The 17,412-nt window shown below is 46.7% G+C and overlaps 1 protein-coding gene across 6 annotated transcripts in view; it reads left to right on the forward strand.

Moving 5' to 3' along the window:
• The window catches only part of UBOX5 (U-box domain containing 5), a 38,158-nt gene extending 20,901 nt beyond the window's left edge, over positions 1-17,257 (forward strand). For 4 of the 6 annotated variants that reach the window (XM_036093183.2, XM_036093185.2, XM_036093184.2 and 1 more), the window contains exons 2-5: positions 8,749-8,843; positions 10,728-11,928; positions 13,879-14,040; positions 16,511-17,257. In XM_036093183.2, the coding sequence (XP_035949076.1) occupies positions 8,790-8,843; positions 10,728-11,928; positions 13,879-14,040; positions 16,511-16,926 (1,833 nt within the window). In that variant the 5' untranslated portion in view covers positions 8,749-8,789 and the 3' untranslated portion in view covers positions 16,927-17,257. Of the gene's footprint in view, positions 1-8,748; positions 8,844-10,727; positions 11,929-13,878; positions 14,041-16,505 lie in introns of all 6 variants that reach the window. The other 2 variants (XM_036093188.2, XM_036093189.2) reach the window with 2 other exon arrangements.
• Positions 17,258-17,412: the final 155 nt, after the last annotated feature.

Here is a 17,412-nt window from a genome sequence, read left to right on the forward strand (position 1 = left end):
GAGGTTAATGGCAGGCTTTTTATTAGTGTCATTTCTTTCCCTGGTTAGAAGCCTTCTATGACTTCCTTCTGACCAGTAGCTTTCAAACTTTCTTTTATCACAGTCCTCAGTAAGAAATGTCTTTTACATCAAAACCCAGACTAATGGTGCTGGCTCAGTTGGTAGAGCATGTGACTCTTGATTTTGGGGCTGTGAGTTTGAACCCCACGTGAGGCGTAGAGATTAAACAACCCAGAATAATAGATAGATAGAAATATAGTTTCAATTATATATTTCACAGGTTTCACAAAACACTTCCCGTCCTCATGTATGGTATAGTCTGACTCTATTCTACTAAATTAAAAAAAAAAGAAAACTCTGGTTATGTCTCAGTAATGTGAGTTCTTGATTCTTGATCTGCAATTTGGGAGAAAAACACTACCTCAGACCATAGGTAAAGTAGTCTCAAGCCCCTTGGCGTTAACATTCAAGGCCCTCCCCATCTGCATCTGCATTTCCATCCCTGTCTCCTCCTCCCGTTCTAAGAAGCTAAGTGGTATATTCAGCATTTTCTAAACCGGCCTCACTGTCCCATCTCTATGCATTGGCTATTACTGGTCCCCGTCCCTTGTGTCTTTCCCCTGTTCCTGTTCTTGCTGCCTGACTCCCATAGTCAAGTACGTATTGTCCATTGTACCATTAGTATGTAGTATCTGTCCCATTTCAGAGTTGTCCATGAGGTCAGGCATACGTCTTCATTGTCTCCATTTCAAACATTACTCCTGTGAATTCTTCCCTGAATTCTCTGGGTATACTTTTGGCCAGTATTTTTCCATTTTTTTTCCATCAAGAGCCACAATAAGAAATTTTATATTGGACCTAGGATATAATTTGTTATATGTATTTGGATAAAACTGAAGCAAAAGTTTCATACAGTAGGGGCACCTGGCTGGTTCAATCGGTGGAGCATGCAACTTGATCTCTGGGTCGTGAGTTCAAGCCCCACGTTGGGTGTAGAGATTTCTTAAAATCCTAAAAAAAAAAAAGTTTCATGAAATAATGTCCATATTGTGTGCATTTTGATATTTTATCTTCTCTTTCAGTTAATATTTCTTTTTTCAACCCATAACTTGATTTCAAAACCACCTATTGAAAAAACATTCACTTAGGCCATCCTTCCCTACTCTGAATGCCATTTGCAGAAAGCTCTGTTGCAAACTTTTCTATTCCATAGTCACTGTTGGAAGGAGGTCCATCATGCTCAAGACTTGCAGACAGGACCATTTCATTTATTTATTTTTTCTTTTTCTTCTTTCTTTCTTTTTTTTTTCCACAAGACTCTTGTAGAGAATATTTATTACAGCATTTTTTCATAGTAAAAAAATTACAAACAACATATGTAATAGGGCAATGGAAAAAGAAACTGTTTTTAGTCCTGCAATTGAATATTATGGAGAAGTTAAAATGAATAAATTAGATACCGACATTTCGACATGGGAAACCTTAGAAGAATAATGCTGAATGGAAAAGCCAGTTGTGAGATGATGTGCATCGTGTAATATCATGAAGGTACATTAGAAATACATAAGACCACTGCATATTGTTTATAGATACGCACATACCCAATACTGATTCAAATGAGAGACCCCAACTTCAGACAGAGTTCGCCTCTTGGTAAAAAAGGAGAGGAAATAAGGATTAGTGTGGGTTTTGTTTGTATCTTTTCAGTTTTTTCTTAACACTGAAATGAGAAGCAAACATGGCAAAATGTTCACATCTGCTAAAGCTAGGTGGTGGGTATAAGAGTGTTTACTATATTCTTTACCTTTTTATCTGAAATACTTCCTTTAAGAAAGGAAAAAAATCTCTAATAAATCGACGCGCTTATAAACCTGTATTATCTTGCTGTCTTATAATGCCTCGATTATCTGGCTCCAGGCGACTTCTCTGAACTGCAGAGCACTTTAGCCATGATCCATGGCCCTCAGTTTATACTCAGACCCAGTCTCTCTTGTACTTAGATCCCAACTCTGGAAAGGGAGGCTCTCATTTTTAAGTATTTACGGAAGTAAATGTATAAGTAAATACTTTAAGTATTTGCAGGAGTTCAGGTAACATGGCCATTTCCCAGGCAGGACTGAGGAGAGTCTTCCTGGGTGAGGCTGTCTGCATTTTCATATGTTGAGCTGAGCCATTCTTTTTTTCTGGATTAAGCATTAAGGCAGGAGGCCCTTGACCTTAAAAGATCAGGGGTGTTGGAACCCGAGAGGTGATAAGATCACATAACGTCCTTGAACACTGACGGAATCCTAGAGAATCCTAGTGTTTGGACGTCACTATTTGCCAAAGAAACAGATACTGTCATTTGTAAGATGTCTTCAAAAGGATCTGCCACTCTTCTTCCATGGCACATTCATTCGTTTCAGTTTGATCTCCAGTTGTTTAAGTTGTTTCAGTCACTACCCCCCAATTCTTATTAATAGGCTTTTTTTTTTTTTTAAATTGGTGCCTGGCTGGCTTAGTCGGTAGAGCATGTGACTGTTGATCTCGGGGTTGTGAGTTGGAGCCCCTCGTTGGGTATGGAGATTACTTAAAAAAAAAAAAAAAATGTTAAAAAAAAAAAGATTTAAGGGGCGCCTGGGTGGGTCAGTTGGTTAAGCAACTGCCTTTGGCTCAGGTCATGGTCCTGGGGTCCTGAGATTGAGCCCCACATCGGGCTCCCTTGCTCCGTGCAGAGTCTGCTTCCCCCTCTGCCCCTCCCCTCTTCTCGTGCTCTCTCTCTCTTTCTCTCAAATAAATAAATAAAATCTTCAAAAAATTTTAAAATGAAAAAAATAGGCTTTAATTTTTTAGAGTGATTTTAGGTTTACAGAGAAATTGAGCAGATAATATGGAGAGTTCCCGTATACCTCCTCTTGTTTGCATACCATTTCTTCTAATACTAACATCTTGCATTAGTGTGGTACATTTGTTATAATTGGTGAGCCAATATCGAAACATTATAATTAACTGAAGTTCATGTAAATTAAGGATCACTGTGTTGTATGGTTCTGTGGATTTTGACAAATGCCTCATGTCACAAGTGTATCATTACGGTATCACGCAGAATAGTTTCACCACCTGACCATTTCATTTTTATCTCTGTATTCCAGTGTCTAGCACAGGGCTTATAAATGTTATATGAATGTGCAATAATATCTCGTCTAAAATTAGATAGGGCCAATCAAATTCAGTAGAATTTGAAAAACATTTAAAGAACAATCTGCCACAACCAAATAGAGCCTATGCTAGGAATAAAAGGATGGTTTAAAATTAGAAAAATGTGCTATCTCTCATTAGTCTGTCAGATAAGAAAAATAATAAAACTCAATATATAGAGAAATCAGAATTCAAAGCCTATCCCTGATTTTCAGAACTCTGAAAATTAGAATGCTTTATTAACATAAAAAGAATATTTCAATCAGCATTATTTCAGAAATGATACACTAGAACCATTTTCTAATGGAACAAAACAAGCATGGTAACTCTATTATTATTTCATATAATTCTGGAAGTTCTAGCTAATGAAGATGAGAGACAAAAGGGTTACCGTTTTGAGAAAGAGGCTCTCATTAGTGAGATTGTAGAAACCCCCCCTAAAAAAACAACTGAAAATCTGTTAAAATCAATTGGTTTAATAAGACAGCTGAACATACTATAGATACCCAAGTGAAAAAGTTTCCTCTATATAGCAAAACTGGTTAGAATAATTAACAAGATAAAAGGATCCTATTAATAAATAGCCACCTTAATAAGAAACATGTAGAACTCCTTAAGAAAAAAAGTCAAAATTGTACTAAGACAAAAATTGACTTAAGATTTTTATGGGTTTTTTTTCCTTAAGATTTTATTTATTTATTTGAGAGAGAGCAAGAGAGAGAGCATGAGCGGGAAGGGGGGTTAGGGACAGAGGGAGAGGGAGAAGCAGACTCACCGCTGAGCAGGTAGGCTGATGGGGGGCTCGATCCCAGGACACTAGGATCATGACCTGAGCCAAAGGCAGGTGCTTAACCGACTGAACCACCCAGGTTCCCCAAGATTTTTATCTTAATACTGTAATAGTAAAAAGTTGCCAGCAACCTAAATGTCTACCAGAAGGAGAGTGGTTTGTTAATTTTACTCTGTCTTGTTCCATAATGATTTTAAGGTAGCTTTCAAAATATATACACACTATGGCATAAAAATAACTGAAGAATTCAGGCAAAGAGAAATCTGGAGGGATGGGCCACAGATTTATTCTGAGGTTTCCAGCAGCCAAAATAAAGAAAGGATCACGATCAATTTATATGATTCATATTCATACCATAAAATATTGAGTTGATCGGAAGAAACAACTTTTCCTAGTACTGAGACCAAAAATTTTCTCATGGGTTTCAAAGAGGATACCATCCAAAGTAAAGAATGATCCTCTTAACAACCTAATAAAACAGGAGCCAGCTTCATAGAGGTGTTTCTTATGAAATTCCTTGCTAATGGGCCACACAAAAAATCAGTAGTTGGTAAAGCTATTTGCAGCGGTTCCAGGAGTGTGGTGATGGCTGTGTATAGGATTTGAACATGAGGATGGTCCAGTACACTGCCCTGAGGAGCAGCTCAGGGGGAGGTTATGTTATAGAGACTACAGTTACGATTCCCAGCTGATGTGTCGTGCTACCCTGGTGTCCTGTGAATTTTCACAGATAGGCCACTAAATTTTTATCAGCGTGTTACATTTATCTTTGCTACAGCTGAGGATCCACACTGCTAAGCAGCCTGTCAGATGGTGGTGTGGGATATGAATGCAGCAGTCTGGTGGGGGGGCGGGGCGCAGGAAACAAGAGGTGCCACTTAGCTCGCGTTACAAAGAATTTAATGTGGATGGACTGAACAGTCTCCATAAATATTCTCTCAAATTAGATTTTGGTAAGGGCTGTGAACAAGTGAACTACGTCTGGTCAGATGTAGGTCCATACGCTTTAATATTTGGCTAATGGTATTAACAACCTCTTAGGAAGGTTGAGAAGACTCATGAGGTAAGATGCTTGAATAGAGAGCTAGCATATCTAAAGATTTTCCTAAAAAAACAGCTTGAGGCTTGATCCAATACATGTTGGAAGGGGCAGTCAAGGTCAAGGTTTCCAAATTTCTACATTGTAGAGGATAGCCACATTAATTTAGGTTTGGGAGAATTGATTTTTTAAAAATGAATGGTATGAAAGCCTGACCCAAGTAAGAGGGAAAAAAAATAAAGTCGTAAAGTGTCCATATGAGTTCCTGGTAAGGGGCTTCTGGGTGGCTCCGTCGGTTAAGCATCCGATTCTTGGTTTTGGCTAAGGTCATGACTTCGTGGGTCATTGGATCTAGCCCCATGTCGGGCTCCATGCTTGGGGGGGGGGGTCCACACTCAGTGGGGAGTCTGCTTGAAGATTCTCTCCCTCTGCCACTCCCTCCATGTACTCTCTCTCAAATAGATAAATCTTAAAAAAAAAAAAATTCCTAGTAAATCCTTCAAGGTAAATGGTGTCCAAGTAGATAGTAACCAGAGTGGTTTGGAAGGTTTAGAAGCTGGCTTCACCTCTCTTTAAGCCACAATGTCTTCATCTGCAAACTAAAGACATTAGTATCCACTTGAGGGCTAACCAGTTAGTAAGATTAAAACTGAATAAAATCCCTGATGGCCTTCTCTAAGCCATTTTATGTATGTGTCTTTCTAGCCAGAGTTGTGTTTTGCTAGTAGAGGGTCCTTGTCTCATGACTCACTAGGAGTTGTTTGTGTTGCTATGACACGGTGCAGATAAAACCTTGTATCTTGTCCTGCTAGTTGGAGGGACAGTCAGAGTCTCCCCTCTCAGGTGTCTGAAGGGGGATTTTTTTTTTTTTTTTTTTTAAAGATTTTATTTACTTATTTGACAGAGAGAGACACAGAGAGAGAGGGAACATAAGCAGGGGGAGTGGGAGAGGGAGAAGCAGGCTTCCCTCGGAGCAGGGAGCCAGATGCGGGGCTCGATCCCAGGACCCTGGGATCATGACCTGAGCCGAAGGCAGACGCTTAACGACTGAGCCACCCAGGTGCCCCTGAAGGGGGATTTTTAAAGTTATGAGGTAGCTGAAGTTTGGAAGCCCTTTGGCTTGCCCTCATCCAGGTCACCTCTCCAGTCCGACCGCGGGAGCAGGTATCGGGTGATAGCTGAGCCAGGGTTAAAGGAAAGGGCACGGTAGTCCTGAGGGCGGTCACTTCTGGGCAACTTCATTTCACGCTGCCATTTACGATTGAGTTGGGCCCACGGATAGTATTTGAAGACTTTTCCATTTGGCTTCATACTCACAGGTAAGCCCTTCATCGTGGCTTCCAGAGGACCCCTGCCCGACTTGTTCTGGTCCTGGCATTTAAGTTCTCAGAGAAATGAATGTCATGATGTGTAGAATAAATGCAAGTTAGAAGCCCACAGTGTGAAGTGTCCCAAGAAGATAACAAGGAGATAGGAAGAAGGTAAAGGTTAGTGAAATCAGTGCCTCCCGCTGGGAAATCAGGTCCACACTTTAAGGAGCTGACAGTGTTTCTCTGTGGGTTTGTTTTTGTCCCTGAAAGTCAGAGAGAGAAAAGGCCTAAGAAGTGGACGGTGGGGTGGAGGTGATTGCAGACCTGGGGCCCTTTATCTGACTCATCTCAACCACCTCTCAGCATTTTGATGTAATGACACAGTTTCTGTCTCTTTGCTTGTTCTTAGCAAAGCCCCATTCCATCAGGACAAAGCCCGAGGACTGGATGGCCTGCAGCAATGGCTGACCTCGCTGTTGGCTCAGGGCCAGCTCGCACATCTGTTATGTCACCACCTGTGTCATTGTCATCGGTCCTCCTGTGGCATTTTAGGCTGGCTTTTCCAGAAGAAGTGTTTCGTTTCCTTGGTCCGGGCTTTATATTCATTTTACTGCTTCCATATTCAATTAAAGTCAATGGCTTAATTGTACATTGACAACAAAAACCAAAAGACTTAACAAGAAGCCACTGCCCTAATTGGGCAAGAGAACTGAGGGCAGTGCTACTCTGAATATGTTCTGGTTTCCTGGCCCAGAGGGGGCATATATAAGGGCCCTGAGAACATTTGCAGGTGCAGTTCCTCATATACTCATTTTTGAGTTGTTGTGGAGAACAAGAAAAGTGTCAGAAGCTATAAACGTTGTTAACACAGTCTTCCCCAGGGGAAAAAAAAGAATTCTATAAACTAGTCCATGTTGATTCCAGGCCAGATTCTAGAATATTCTGACAGAGAGATGGGCATGCATGCCTCATAAAGTGTGAAGTACTAAGAATTTCAACACAGGTTCACAAAGAATAGGAGACTTTAGGCCAAGGGTTTTCTACATCATCAGATTCATCTCCCTCTTTTTTTTTTTTTTTTTTTTTTTTAAGATTTTATCTTATTTGTGAGAAAGCAGGGATGAGAGAGATCACAGAGGCAGAGGGAGAAGCAGACTCCCCACTGAGCAGGGAGCCCGAAGTGGGGCTCGATCCCAGGACCCCAGGATCATGACCTGAGCCGAAAGTACCTACTGATCATGATAACACAGACCTGAGAGGGTAACCCTGTCCCTGTCGGGCTGACAGTTTTTGTTGTCTTGTCTGCCAGATAGAAAAACATAGAATGCCTGGCTGGGCTCACCCAAGGAGTTCAGAGCCGTTGGCAAGCCCTGCTGCTCGGAGGGCTATTTCTAGTGGTTTCCCCGCTTCTGTACAAAGAATACCAAAGGCTTTTGGACATTGATCTTTGTTTTTCTTCCAGTTTTATTGAGCTATTCATTGACATATCACATTGAATAAGTTTAAGATGTACCACATAACGATTTCAATATTTGTATATAATACAAAATGCTTACCATAGTCAGTTTAGTTAACATCCATTACCTCACACAGTTCCAGCTTTTTTCCTTGTGATGAGAACTTTTAAGGTCTACTCTCAGCAGCTTTCAAATATATGAAACAGTGTTAACTATAGTCATCATGCTGTACATTTCCTCCCCAGAGCTTATAACTACACGTTAGTACCTTGTGACCAGCTTCACCCATTTCCCCCAGCCTGGACATTCGTCATTAAATTGCTGTTTGGATTAGATGTCCTTTTACGGTGCTTTCCAAGTCTAAGATTTTCTGTTTCTCAATGATGGTGTTTTGGACTCTTCTAATTTTTTGTTTTAATAAGAAAATGCAATTGCATTGACAGGTGTTAAATGACAAAGATACCTAGCACTGTGATTATTTTCTGTGACCTGTTCCATTCGGAACCCTCTGGCTGAGTAGTTCTATTCTCTATGCTCTGCCACTTTTGACCCTCCCTTTCCCGTGGGGAGCCCCTTGCAGAGCTGACAGGCCCTTGCCTCCGCCGGGTCCAGCTGTCAGCCAGAGAACCAGCAGTCTTGGCCAACCTGCTCAGGGTGCAAGAGAAAGCCCCTCTATCGGGGCGCCTGGCTGGCTCAGTCAGTGGAACGTGAGACTCTTGATCTCAGGATTGTGAGTTCGAGCCCCACGTTGGGGGTAGAGATTACTTAAATAAATAAAACTTTAAAAAAAGCTCCTCTACAATTTTTCGGTGACTCATTCTTCCTTAGCATTACATGTATGATACGATGAGACCATTCTCATGTGCATGGAAGTCTTTGTTACCCTGTTTGATTCTCTTCCCTTAGGAATCAACTCCTAAAAGTTTAGAATTGAACTTTAACTTGTCTAATACCAAGTTTTGTCTTTTATTGAAGGCTATTTCTGATGCTTGGAAGCTACCCTTTCAGCCACAAAGATGGTCATCAATCTTTGCCTCCCACAGTTCAGACCAAGAATTTATTGCAACAAGGTAAACAAAACAAGTATATGCACATAAATATACGGTGGCTACTTTCCATGTTTTTCCCCATTCCTGCCTTGTGTGTGTGGAGGTGTGATGTGCTTTCACCTTCTCTGTTTTAGATCCCACCAGGTGATACTTAGGTAAGCATGGGTCAGGCCCCACGTCCAGAATCATACAGCACTGTTAGAAGGTGAGCTGTAGCTCATTTTCTGGAGGGTCGTATTCATTGTGCTCTTCCCTCTGATGATAAAATTTAATTCCGCTCAAAGTCCTAGTGAAGGTAGAGATACTGTCTCTCCCCTGCCGCTCTTCCCGCTTACTTCCCACGCTAGAAATGATGGCTTGTATTTGTTATTTGGATTCCTTCTTTATTATTTGAATTAAGCTGCTTCCCCTTTTGTGCAAAGGAGGTTATCTTTCCACAGCCCGGAGCAAGGAGTAAGGAAACTGCAAGGGGAGATCTGAACCCTCCCCTGATTTGGACCTTCTGCACACAGCATACTATTTCAGGTTCCCAGATTGTGAAACTGATTTCTGCCAACAGAGACACAATTTCCCCCTGCCATCTGAAAAGAACATTCCTATGACACCTTTCATAAGCTGAAATGGCGTAAAATGAAGATTATCCCCTGCCTTCCGAAAGTTCACCTTAGGCCACTTTGCTTTTACGAAAGACCTATGTTAGTGTGATAATGACTTTTCTTTGTAAAAGCAAAAATTCCCTCTGGATTTCTTTTGGTTGGTAAAAACAGGTACTAATGTAGGTCTTTCATAAAAGCAAAGCGGTGTGATGTGAGCTTTCAGATGGGGGGGTACCTGTATCTTAAAATCTCTACCTGTGGGGCGCCTGGGTGGGGCGCCTGGGTGGCTCAGTCGTTAAGCGTCTGCCTTCCGCTTGGGTCATAATCCCAGGGTCCTGGGATCGAGCCCCGCATCAGGCTCCCTGCTCCCTGCTCGGCGGGAAGCCTGCTTCTTCCTCTCCCATTTCCCCTGCTTGTGTTCCCTCTCTCACTGTGTCTCTCTCTGTCAAATAAATAAATAGAATCTTAAAAAAAAAAAGATCTCTACCAGTTATAACAAATACTGGAAATTTAAGAGGGGAAAAAGTTACTCACATTCCCACCCCATAGCATATTCACTGTTCTAGATTTCCCGTAGTCTTATAGTCCTTGTTTCTGAACACACCTTTTTTTAACCAAGTTCCAACAATCATAGATTTACAAGAAGATTGTAAATTGTGCCTTGCTAGGGAAACTTATAATTGGTTAGAGTTCAAATACAAAATTAAGAACTTTAGTGAACATCTTTGTTTCCCCCTAAATCTCTCTGGTTTCATCGTCTGAAATAAAAAGAAAAACACTAGTATATCAGCCCTTTTTTTCTCAGAGACATTATTTTGAAGGGATTTTTGGTTGGGTTGAGCCGAGTTTTGTACGTATTTTTTTTTTTTTTTTTAAGATTTTACTTATTTATTTGACAGAGACACAGCGAGAGAGGGAACACAAGCAGGAGGAATGGGAGAGGGAGAAGCAGGCTTCCCGCTGAGCATGGAGCCCAATGTGGGGCTCGATCCCAGGACCCTGGGATCATGACCTGAGCCGAAGGCAGCCACTTAACTGACTGAGCCACCCAGGGGCCCCTTGTTCGTATTTTTTAAGAATAGGCAGTACTTAGGAACAAGTTGCCCTTGGCCTTTGACCTGATCTTGAGTGCCTCCCCCCCCCCCAAAAAAAAAAACCAGGAGAATTCAGTGTGATAGGGGGCATTTTAAATGAGGAACTTAATACTTTCTTTAAATAATTTTCTTAGAAGTGGCAAGTTCTTGAAAACTGGTTGTCTTCATTTGGATCTCATCAAATGAATGCATCTCATATTTGTCATTAACTTTAGATATCAGCTGATGGTTATGAAGTAGAAAATCTCATCTCTGAAGACCTCACAAAGAGAAGTCATGGTTTTAGGACAGAGTATTTCATTAAGCCACCAGTCTATGTGACAGTTTCCTTTCCCTTCAGTGTGGAAATCTGTAGGATTAACATAGACCTCACAGCTGGGGGAGGCCAGAATGTCACAGGCCTGGAAATGTACACGTCCGCCTCATCCAGCAGAGCGTCTTGGAATGCCCCCGAGTGCCGGACCCCGGGCCCAGCCGAGCCATCCATCCCGGACAAGGAGGCATTCACCTTGGTAGGCAAAGTCTTACTGAAAAACCAGAGCCAAGTGGTGTTTAGCCACAGGGGCTTCAAGGCCAGGCCACCTTTTGGCCCAATGGAAGCCACACTCCCCTCTCCCGCTGTTGTGGCACAGGAGCTCTGGAATAAAGGGGCTCTTTCTCTTAGCCACGTGGCCCATCTCAAGATCTGCATCACCCACGTGACAGGCAGCGGTATCCCTTGCATCAAACGGTTGGAAGTGTGGGGTCAGCCAGCTAAAACCTGCTCTCAGGAGGTGATCGACAGTGTCCTGCTGCTGGCCTCCGAGAGCCTCCCTCAGGACCTGGCTCTGCAGGCCCCCGCCTTGCCCATGGAGAGTGACTGCGATGCCGCAGGCCTGTCTGAGGGCCAGCAGGCCCCCTCCAGCCTGCAGGAGCTAGCCGAGGTAATTCGGGATGTGCCTGAGGAGTTCCTGGATCCCATCACCCTGGAGATCATGCCTTGCCCCATGCTGCTGCCCTCAGGCAAGGTCATCGACCAGAGCACGCTGGAGAAGTGTAACCGCAGCGAAGCTGCGTGGGGCCGAGTGCCCAGCGACCCTTTCACGGGGGTGGCCTTTACTCCGCACTCCCAGCCCCTGCCTCACCCCTCCCTGAAGGCCCGGATCGACCATTTCCTGCTCCAGCACTCCATTCCTGGCTGCCATCTGCTCGGGAGAGCACAGACTGCGTTGGCAGTGACCCCCTCTTCCATTGCTCTGCCCTCTCGGAAAAGGAAGATGGAGCAGGCTGAACATGCCCCAGATGGTAGCCTCAGTATCGAAGCTTCCTGTTTCTCTACCACAAGCCTTCTGGTCTCACCCACTACCTCAGAGCACACCGCTAAGAAAATGAAAGCTGCCAGTGAGCTGGGGCTGACACACATGGACTGCTCAACAGGTACTCCACGTCCTACGTCCATGTCCGTGGTCATCCCTGCACTTCCCAGGTGACACTTGGCGCTGTTACCCTGTGCTTTATGCCTTGCCGCCTTAAATTACGCCCACATTTACTGGTGTAAAGCACCACACGTGCATGATCTCATAGCTTCTCTGGTCAGCAGTCCAGGCGTGCTTTGGCTGGGTCACCTGCTTCACAGTCTTCCACAGCCACGGTCACAGTGTGCGCAAACAAGATGGAAGTCACAGTCTTGTATAACCCAGTCGTGGTGGTGACATCCTATCATGTTTGCTATATCCTGTTAGAAGCGAGTCGCTGAGCCCAGCCCACGCTCAAGGGGTGGGGGTACCCGGGTACCCAAGGCAGGAGTATCTGGAGGTGGGTCTCATTGGGAACCATTTCAGATGCTCTCCCACAGCATTGATTCTTATTTTGTTCAGTGGTGGTTTTTTTGTTTATTTGTTTTTATCTAAGATTGGTGGTTGAATTTTGTCTAATGCCTTTTCAGTGTCAGTGGAGATGATGCTACGATTTTTCATCCTGAGATCTTTTAATGTGAAAAAATACATTAATAGGCTTCTTAATATTGAGCCAGTATTACAGTCCTGGAAGAAACTCCATTTGGTCATGCTTCTTTTAATGTTCGGCTTGGTTCTGTTTGCTAGTGTTTTATTTTGGATAAATAATTTGGACTGTCGTGTGTATGTATGCATGGGCGCATGCCATCTTTGGTCGTGTTTTGTTACCAAGATTTATTTGTTCCATAAGAATTAAGAAGTTTTCCTCTACTAAATTTTAGAACAATGTAATAGAGTGGTCGCTTCGGCAGCACATGTACTAGAACAATGTAATAATATTAGGATCATTTACTCTTTTACATATTTGGTAGAATTTGCCCATGACTGTTTGTGCCAGGTGTTTTGGAGGTAGCTCTTTGACACTTTCTTTTTTCTTATGAAAATTAGTCTGTTTAGATTTTATCATTCTTCTGATTTCCTCTCTTACTGTAAAAACCATAGGCAAATAGTGTGCTTAAAGGTTACATCTGGTTTTGAGTATAAGTTTTAGTTAATATGACCCTCAGAAACTCTTGGAAGCATCTGAGGTGCAGCGGGGTGAGACAAGGAAAGGTCCTTAGACCCTGAGGTCTCTGAGATCTCCGGTAGTGTTGGCCTTGACAGATTTGTTGTGACATAGGACCGTGCTGACCTGTGCTTCAAGGTCCCAAGCAAGTCCTACAAACTGTAGACAAAGTGTTTTACGCTCTGCTTTAGGGCAGTTTTGTGAACCCTGCTACCAGGCAGGTCTCTGGGTTCTTTCGTGGACAGCTGTCCCCCTCCCCCTTTGCCTTCACCCTCAGCCCACTGCTTGGCTTTCTGTGGACCACACCGAGAAGGTCCCTTAGATCATGGAGTGGGCAGAGTGAGGTCTCTGTTATTCCACTTGGTAATGACCACTTTGCTTTACTCAGCAGGAGGGAGAGGACACAAGTGCCCAGAGGTGCAGGCCAGTGGCCCTGCGGAGTGGCAGGGGCCCTGGAAGGGAGGAGACGAGGAAAGGCTGCTGGTGAGGGAGTGGACAGGGAGCAGGGGCACAAAGCTGGGCCTTTGCCCAGTCATTTCCTTGGCCTGCAAGACCTGCAGAAAGTAGGGTGCAGTTCCACAGGGGAGCCACCAGGTGGCCCGGGCCTGCCCAGCAGTTTGTCCAGGACGAGGAAAGCTAGAGCAGAGCCCAGGAACCCTGGAAGCTGGGTGGGGTGGGTCCCCAGGGCTTTAACTGCTGGTATTCTGTCATCACAATCCACGAGTGGACATTATGGAGGAGGTTCTTTACATTTGTGTCCATTCGAAGCTGGAAGTGCTGTTCGAGTAGTCCTCCAAGGACTTAACGGCTTGCTCTTCTCTTGCTGAACCTCTTTCTGGATATTGTGGTCTGTGCATCTCTTGTCAGGTCCGGTGTCCCATGAGCAGAAGCTGTCACAAAGCTTGGAAGTTGCCTTGACGTCGACCCTTGGCTCCATGCCCTCCTTCACGGCTCGGCTGGCCAGGGGGCAGCTCCAGCAGCTGGGCGCGAGAGAAAGCAGCACCTCCTGGAGGCCAGGCGCCGGCTCGGGTAACCAGGGCCCCATCTGTCTCCTGGGAGCCCTGGAGCAGGAGGCTGGGCTTCGCCTCCGGGGCTCTGCTGACCGCCATGCCCGGCTTCCTCAGCCCTGGTGCTCGGGCCTCGGGGAGACCCCGGTCTCTTTCCTTTTCCGGGGGGGAGTTGAGGGGCTGCTGTGAAGTGTAACTCTTCACAAGAAAGGCTTTCTTTAGTTAAGTCTTAGTAATTCTGTGGACCTAGGACTTGGCAGCTTTGTGGTGTTTCGGGTAAGATCTAATATTAATTGTTCTGTCCTAAGGACTTTTGTTTGTTTCTCCTTCTTTGTTTAGTTTTCATATCTAATCTGTCTCCCATCCGACCTGTGTGTGGTTTATTTTATGTAACTGTGGAGGGAGTCTGGCGTTGTCCTCTTCATCCCTTCCTGTCAACATTGTCCCTGGTGTTGTTTCAGCAAAGAACTAGGGCAGCTTACTGAGCCAGTTTTTGCCTACCCTGAATCTGGGACCACATTAGATGATTGAATCAACTAGGCTACAAAGTGAGAGAACCTGCTGGAATGCTGGGACAGTTTTTACAAGATGAAGCCTGAAGGAGCTCATGATAAGGCAGACACTCGATTCCTGTTGCCCATCCAGAGCTGGGCTGAGCTCTTGTCTGGATCCCAGGCCATCTTACCCCTTCCGCTTCTCATACCCACCCCCTGTCTCTCTGATCATGTTTCCACCCTGGCCGGCCCCCAGAACCTTCTTGTCCAGGTGACCGGTGGTTTCCGTGGACTCCAAACCCAGTGGTCACTCACCCTCTCAGCAATGTCTGATGCGGCTTCTCAGAAACACCTTCTCTCTTGCTTGGCCTTCTGGATGGCACACTCTTTCTCCCTGTTTTCACCGTCCCTTTGCAGTTTCCACTGCTGACTCTTCTGTCTCTTCCAGACTCTGGTGCTGGACTCTCTTCTCCGTCCTCCCAGCAAGAGTCCCCCGGCCGGTGACTACCCGTGCTCACCTGTAGCTCGTTCCTCTCCTTGGGGCTCAGACCCCAGCCTCCCTGACAGCTGCCCGGCACCTCCACACGGCAAACTCATGGATCTTTCTTGAGTGAAATTCTAACTCAGAACTGCAAACACCCTCTGGAGGTTCCCCCCACCTCCCATAACCCCATTGCTGATAAGCAGCAGCATCTTCTACCCTTTGGTCAGGCCTATAACGTGGACATCACCCTTGGTTTCCTTTGACGTTCCTGATACCCATTTATCCCCAGGTCCTGTCGGTACTCCTCAATACCTGTCGGTACTCATGCCTCAGAGCCCCGTCCTCTGCTGCCCCCCGGCCCCAGCTCCTGTGCCGTGGCCCCCGAATCCTTCAGCAGCCCTGCGGCTCCCCGGCAGCCACCCTTGCCCGTCGCTCACAGGGGCCAGAGGGGTCTTCTTATGCTCTCAACCAGCTCGTGGCTCTGCACTTCTTAGACGCCTCTCAGCGCATCCGGTTGAGCTTGGAATAACATCTAAACTCCTGCTGCCTGTGAAGTCCTGCGTGCCCCAGCCCGCCCCCCCCTCCTTTGCAGGCTCACCCGAAGCCAGTCTCATACGTCACACCTCTGGGTCCTGTCTTTAATGGACCAGCCATTCTCTTGGTTTGGTTTGGTTTGGTTCTAGACCAGCCATTCTTTGTACTTGCTGTCCCTTTCTTTCTGCATGGCTGGTCCCTTTTCTTCCCCCAAGAGGCCACCCTGACCCTCTCCGGAGGGGTGTGGACTGGGGAAGAAAGAGCAGCCTCCCGAGGCCAGGGCCACAAGAAAAGGAAGCACAGCGGGTGCAGCTTGGGGAGGGGGTGGCAGGACTCGGCCCCTGTGGCCCTCATTCAGGGAGGCCCTGCAGGAAGCAGGGAAAGAGAGAACCTGCAGCACGGGAAGGGGATTGGCAGGTCAGGAGGGGGGCTGCTGGGCTGAAGAAAAGCAGGTGCCAGGCTCAGCAGGCAGGTCTCCTGCAGACAGACCTCAGCCTGCCCCTCGGTGCCCTCCTTCCTCCGCTGACCTGCCCAGCCCCTGCTGCACCTGACCCCTCTCTGCTTTTTCCTTGTCTTGTGGCATCTCGCCTTGTAGTTTTGTTGTCAGGATGCGCTTGTGCCCCATTCTGACCTTGGCAGCCTGTCCCAGTGGAAAGTAAGTCCTGCTCGGAGACCAGGAGGGAGGGCTCGGTGTGGCCTGCCTGCCCTCAGAAGCCAGCTTTTTTTGAGCACTCATTGGAGCACCAAGATTTAATCATTGAGGGGAGGCCTCCCAGGTTCCCAGGTTCCCCAACACCCTGTCCTTCCGGATCAGCCCGAAGTGGCCTCGGGAGGGATACAGCCACGCTGCCGCAGGGGTGGAGGGTGGGGAAGCTTCTTGTCCCGCTCCAGGCATCTGCCCGGCCATCGGGACGGAGCCTGAGCCAGGGGGCCGCTTTCCCTAACCTTGGCTTATTTTCCTCCCTAATTTACCAGAGCAGCCTGGGAGCGTCCTGGGCCCCGAGTGCGCCTCCTGCAAAAGAGTGTTTTCTCCCTACTTCAAAAAGGAGCCGGCGTACCAGCTTCCCTGCGGCCACCTCCTGTGCCGGCCGTGCCTGGGCGAGAAGCAGCGCTCCCTGCCCGTGGCGTGCGCCGCCTGCCGGCGGCCGTTTGCCAGCCAGGACGTGCTGCGGGTCCACTTCTGAGGGAGCAGCCTCGGCCCGAGAAGACCCGTCGAGGGGAGTTGCTGAGAGAGTGGGGGTCAGGATCCCCTGAGGTCTGGCCAGGGTCCCAAGCACACAGGGGCCCTTTCTTCCCCAGGGGCTTTCCCCTTTGTCTCCTTCCACAGTGTAGCACACGGGCCAGAGTACGGGGTGGGAGGGGGCACCCCACTCCTGCTCAAGTGGCAATAGGATAACAAAGCCATAGTTTGGGCTGGGAGGGATGGGGAATATCCCTGCCCTCCTGTGCCTCCCTGCCACCCCACCCCCTCCCCCGCCAGAGCCCAGGGCCTGTGAGAGCCGGCCCCACCCTGCTGGGGGGCCCCCCACGTGGTCCACGCACACATCCCGGCCCGCAGGGTAGACGTGAGTGCAGCACAACAGACTGTGGCTCGGGATCTCGAAGACAGCCTCCGCCTTCGGTGTCACCCGGGAGCCGGGAGTGCTCCGTGGTGGGGGTCTGGAGTGAATGACTCAGCCCCCAACTGGCAGACCACTCCGAGCCTTAATAAAGCGATGGTTGACGTCTGTCCGCTGTGGGCTTCCTCCTGACACAGTGCCTGTCTGTCGTCATACGTCTGTCCCCCACCGGCACCCACACCAAGTGGGGCTGTCACAGGGCAGCCTCGAGCTGGCACGGCAACCCCGTCAGGCTGCAATTCAGGTCAGTGGCTTGACAGATG

This window comes from Halichoerus grypus, chromosome 10, assembly GCF_964656455.1.
Source record: "Halichoerus grypus chromosome 10, mHalGry1.hap1.1, whole genome shotgun sequence".
Taxonomy (NCBI): domain Eukaryota; kingdom Metazoa; phylum Chordata; class Mammalia; order Carnivora; family Phocidae; genus Halichoerus; species Halichoerus grypus.